The sequence below is a fragment of the Microtus ochrogaster genome, unplaced genomic scaffold, assembly GCF_000317375.1.
Source record: "Microtus ochrogaster isolate Prairie Vole_2 unplaced genomic scaffold, MicOch1.0 UNK98, whole genome shotgun sequence".
Lineage (NCBI taxonomy): Eukaryota > Metazoa > Chordata > Mammalia > Rodentia > Cricetidae > Microtus > Microtus ochrogaster.
The window spans coordinates 495,089-500,729 of NW_004949196.1; the positions used below are offsets into that span (position 1 = coordinate 495,089).

The 5,641-nt window shown below is 52.2% G+C and overlaps 1 protein-coding gene across 1 annotated transcript; it reads left to right on the forward strand.

The window, feature by feature from the left end:
• The first annotated feature begins 3,776 nt into the window (after positions 1–3,776).
• On the forward strand, positions 3,777–4,775 carry LOC101987861 (galactoside 3(4)-L-fucosyltransferase-like). The gene has a single exon (XM_005371139.1). It carries the CDS (start codon positions 3,777–3,779, stop codon positions 4,773–4,775), a length of 999 nt encoding a protein of 332 aa, XP_005371196.1.
• Positions 4,776–5,641: the final 866 nt, after the last annotated feature.

A 5,641-nucleotide genomic window follows, 5' to 3' on the forward strand; every position in this document is an offset into this window, starting at 1 on the left:
GTGTGAGAGAGAGAGAGAGAGAGAGAGAGAGAGAGAGAGAGTGTTCGCGTGCGTGTGAGTGCAGGTGCATGAGTGTGTGTGTGTGTGTGTGTGTGAGAGAGAGAGAGCGCATGTGAGTGCGGGTGCGTGTGTGTGTGTGGTGAGAGTGCGTACGTGAGTACGTGTGAGTGCATACACGGTGCGCATACATGTGCAAGTGTGTGTGTGTGAGAGAGAGAGTGTTTGCGTGTGTGTGAGTGCGGGTGCATGTGTGTGTGTGTGTGAGAGAGAGAGAGAGAGAGAGAGAGAGAGCGCATGTGAGTGCGCGGGTGCGTGTGTGTGGTGAGAGTGCGTACGTGAGTACGTGTGAGTGCATACACAGTGCGCATACATGTGCAAGTGTGTGTGTGTGAGAGAGTTTGCGTGCGTGTGAGTGCGGGTGCATGTGTGTGTGTGTGTGGTGTCAGGTGGTGGCGCACATCTGTCATACACACACCTCACACTTGAGGAGGATCTGTAGTTCAAGCCTGCCCTACAGAGCCGACCTGGCAAAGTTAATATATCAGGGGCTGGATACTCATAATGCTCCTGCAGAGGACTTGTGTTTGGTCCCAGCACAGACAGCTGCCCATAACTCCAGAGACCCAACAGCTTTGTGATCCGTGGGTACCCATGATCACATGCACACACCAGTGAAGGCACGTGCACGCAAAATTTTTTAAAGGCAAAAATTCCATATCCATAAGAATGAGGGTTCACCATGTGAGTAACTTAGGAGTAGCCTACCACAGAACCCTGTGTGGGCCTAGAGGCGTGGTCAGGGTGGAGCCCTGGCCAGAATTCCCCAGTGAGGGGCTGGGGGCGTGGTCAGGGTGGAGCCCCGCCTAGAATCCCCCAGTGAGGGGCTGGGGGAGGGGCTCAGCCCCCCATTACTTGCCCCAAACCCTGGGTTCCATTCCTGACAGGAGGAAAGGACAGCTTTAGGAAGGAGATGGCATTGAGGTTGCTGCCAGCAGCCGTCCCTGGCTGGCTGTCACAAGAACGTTCTCCTCTCCCCAATTGCACCACAGTTCACCAGGCCCACGATATTCCCACTTGTGAGCCATGGAGAAAGTTATTTACCTGTAAGTGCACACGCCTTTGGGTTTTTTTTTAAAAGTATGTTTATTTATTGTGTGCATGTGTCTGTTCATTTATGTGTGTATTTTTTTTGTTTTGCTTTGTTTTTTTTTGAGACAGGGTTTCCCTGCGTAACAGTCCTAGCTGTAGTTGTAGACCAGGCTGGCCTCAAACTCACAGGGCTTCAATTGCCTCTGCCTCCGGAGTGTTGGGATTAAAGGCGTGCGCCACCATCGCCCAGCTGTGTGTGTGCATTTGTATGTGTTTGTGTGTGTGCATATGTGTGTACTGGTGTATGAGAGTGTGATTGTATACGTATGTGTAAGCGTGTATGTGTGTGTGTTTGTGCACCTGTATATAAGTATGTATTGTGTATGCATACACACACATGGAGGGCAGAGTCAGCTGTTGGTTCTTTTCTCCCCCCCCCACCCCCCGCGTGGATCCAAAGGATCACCCTCTCTCCCTGGGCTCAGGTTCTGCATTTTTATGCTCTAGAAAATGTCTCTAGGTGATAGTTTCCTTTGTTAGAATAAACCGGCTCATACAGAACCAACAAAACTTGGTTTTATGGGGAAGCATTTTGAGTTTGTGAAGTTTCAATTTTTAATTAAAAAAATTTTTTTTTTCAACACGAGGCTCTGATTGTGTGTGGGGGGGTGCACATGGTTTGTCCTGTACTTGGGAGCCCGAAGCAAGAAGAATAGGAGTTCAAGGCCATCCTGGGCTACCAGGCAGTTTGGCATGGTGGTGGGCCTAAAATCCCAATATTCAGGAGGCAGAGGCAGGCGGATCTCTGTGAGTTTGAGACCAGCCTGGTAGAGTTACAAAGTAAATTCCAGGAGTGGCTATGTAGCTACTGAGAAACCCTGTCTCGAAAAACTAAATAAATAAATAAATAAATAAATAAATAAATGTAAAAATAAAAAGAAAGAAAAGACAGAAAATGCCCTGGGCTACGTGGGATGGCAGGTCAACCACAGTTAGTCAATCAGTCTGTAGAGAGTGAGGCTAAGCCAGCTCGCTGCTCCTGCCCCACACAGGATCCAAGGGCAGAAACCAGGCTCCAGTATCATCCACCCTCCACCGGCAACTTCTTGCTAAGAAGGGTGTGACATCATTCCCTCTTCTCTTCCTCTTTTCCCTGGTTTTTAAAATTGGTTTCCCAGTTGTCTTTGAGTCTGGGTCTGGCCTTCAACCCACTCTGTAGCTAAGGATGCTTTTGGGTCAGATCCATGTACTGCCATTCCAAATGCTGGATGCGGTGTGCCACCTTGGGGGTTGTGGGTTTGTCCTCATCGTCCTGTGGTGTGTGGGGTGCTGAGGTTTGGACTCAGGATGCTTGCCCACGCTCAACAGCTGCTCCACAGGTCCCCTGCTGCAATTCTGGGTTTGGGGTTTGGCAATTATATTTCTTCTTTTCTGTTTAAAGATTCATTTGTTCTACCCGCATTGGTGTTTTGTCTGCATTTATGTCTCTGTTGGATCCCCTGGAGCTGGAGTTACAAAAAACTGTGAGCTGCCGTGTGGGTGCCGGAAACGGAACCCGGATCCTCTGGAAGAGCCATCGTGCTCTTGACCACTGAGCCACATCTCTAGCCCACCAGGCAATCCACATATCATATGACTAGGAGGAAGTAATAGTAATACAGGTTGACTTTTCTAGAAAATAGGGTTCAGTCTTGCACCTCTGGAGGTCCCCGGGGAACGCAGGCCTGCTCTTGGACATTTCTGTGGACAATGTCCCGATGTCCCCGCTGGAAGGCATCCGCATTCAGGAAGTCTCAGGTCACTCTGGTTTGGGTTTCAGCCCTGGATATGTGAGCAGTCCCCATGGCCAGAGATGTTTCATTCTCTGGAACGCTGGGTCTGAGGAGCTGGGAATGGACCCAGGGCTCCGTGGAAGCTGTGTGAACTCTCTGCCCACTGAGCCCCACCCCCAGGGTCAGCCCAAGATGGGCCACTTCAAGTCTGTCCCTGGCCATGGCCTGTTCACACTTGCAGCATTAGTGACATGCATCAGCAATGTGCAGCCAGCCCTCGGTGCCGGGAGAGAGCCAGCAGCAGCGAGGGGTCTTGATGCATGTCTATAGCACCCAGGGTTTTAAAAACTCTATTGCACAAGGATCAAAAAATATAATATTCTCGCTTTTACTTCTAAATGTGTTTCAGAACACAATGAAAGCATCAGAATTTCTTGATTCTGCTTTTAGAGACAGGGTCTTACTCTATAGTCCAGGTGAGCCTGGAACTCACTCTGTGGACCAGAGGTTGACCTGCCTCTGCCTCTCACATGCTGGAAATACACAGGTGTCCACCACATCCAACCAAGTGCCAGGCTAAGGGACAGAAAACTGAGGCAAACGTCATATTAAGCTACATACAAATATGGAGGCTAGCCTGGGCTACAAGATACCTTGACTGAAACATTTAAAAAAAATGTAGCGTTGGACATGGTGGCACATGCCTGTCATCCCAGCACTCGGGAGGCAGAGGCAGGTGGATCTCTGTGAGTTTGAGGACAGCCTGGTCTACAGAGTGAGCTCCAGGACAGTCAGAGGGCTGCACAGAGAACCCTGTCTTGAAAAAAAAAATTGTGGAGTGTTTAACTTGACTATTTTCCACAGAGATGACCAGTGACTTACTCTGCCTTCCCTCTCTTCCCAGGTCCCCAGGCCATGGATATGCCCATAGCAGTAAAGGCGCAGAGTCCCTGGCGCCCATGCCTCGTCGGCCTGCTGCTGCAGCTCCTCTTTGCTCTGGGTTTCTTCTCCTACACCCGAGTGTCCTATGACCGACCTGGACCCCCAGCTCCTGGTCGTTCCCCAGGACCAGCCTCCACCCCGACTCCTCCTGCCCCCAGACCCCTCCTCATCTTACTGTGGACATGGCCCTTCCATACACCAGTGGCTCTGTCGCCCTGTTCCAAGATTCTCCCAGGCACCGTCGACTGCCAGCTGACCGCCAACAGGAGCTTGTACCCCCAAGCAGACGCGGTCATCGTCCACCACCGCGAAGTCAGCGCCAACCCCGGGTCACAGCTGCCACCTCAGCCGAGACCACCAGGCCAGCGCTGGGTGTGGTTCAGCTTGGAGTCACCCAGCCAGTGCAGCCATCTGTCAGCCCTGGATGGTTACTTCAACCTCACCATGTCCTATCACAGTGACTCTGACATCTTCACGCCCTATGGCTGGCTGGAGCCGTGGCCAGAGCCTCCAGGCCAAATCCAGGTCAACCTGTCTGCCAAGACTGACCTAGTGGCCTGGGCTGTGTCCAACTGGAACTCCAAGTCGGCCCGGGTGCAGTACTATGAGAACCTTAAGAGTCACCTCCGTGTTGATGTGTATGGCCGAGGGCATAAACCGCTTCCCCAAGGCAACATGACAGAGACTCTGGCCAGATACAAATTTTACCTGGCATTCAAAAACTCCCTCCATCCAGATTACATCACAGAGAAGCTGTGGAGGAATGCTCTGGAAGCCTGGGCCGTGCCTGTGGTCCTGGCCTTCTTCAAGGCGTACAGGCAGCTGCAATGGGACCAGAGGTACCAGACGGTCCCCAGTGTGGTGGCTGGCCAGAGTCCTGCAGTTGGTGTCCCACCCAAAAGTCAGCAACTGTGGCCCCTGGGTGACAGGCACCTTGTGCTGGCTAGTTTATTTCAACTTGATAGAAGCTAGAGTCACGTGGGTAGACGGAGCCGCAATTGAGAGAATGTCACCGCCAGACTGTCCTGTGTTTTCTCAATTAGTGATTGACGGGGAGGACTCAACCCACTGTGGGCGGTGCCATCCCCAGGCTGGTGGTCCTGGGTTCCATAAGAAAGCAGGTTGAGCAAGCCAGTGAGCAGCACCCTCCACGGACTCTGCATCAGCCTGATTCCCTGGATGATGGAGTGTCACTGAGACGTGTAAGCTGAAGTAAATCCTTCCCTCCAGATTGCTGGCCCCCTACAGTGTTTACCGCAGCTGCAGACAGACTGACCAAGAATACGTGGTCCTCGCACACACACACTCCGTTCCAGCCACTGACTCCCCAGGGTCCCTCCCAGCCTCGCACTGGTGGGTGGGGGTCTGCCTCAGTTGCTTGTGGTGCATACGACACAGCTATCCCTGTGGCATTGCGGTGTGGCACTATCACAGATGTCCAGATGGGACAGTTGCAAGAACTGACTTGAGACTTTATTCTGTGACTCTCATCCTGGGTGACGGTGTCCTTTCCCTGGTGATGGTCAGACAATGCCTGGAGATAACTGTGGCTTTTCACTCTAGAGAAGAGGGGACTGGGGGCCATCGTAGACATTGTAAACACTATTACACACAGAGGGGTCTGAGTTCAGATCCCCAGCACCCATGTAAAATGCCATGAACCCCTGTGCTGGGAGTTGGAGACAAGACAGTCCCCGGTGCTCACTGGTCAGTGAGTCCTGCTGAACCAGCAGCTGCACTGTTAGTGAGACACCCTGCCTCGAAACACACGGGGGAGAGCTTCATGGCCTCCATACACACGGGGAGAGCCTCATGGCCTCCACACACACGGGGGAGAG

Coding starts and splice junctions, on each gene's coding strand:
- LOC101987861 (XM_005371139.1), top strand. CDS start 3,777: ATGGATATGCCCATAGCAGTAAAGGCGCAGAGTCCCTGGCGCCCATGC.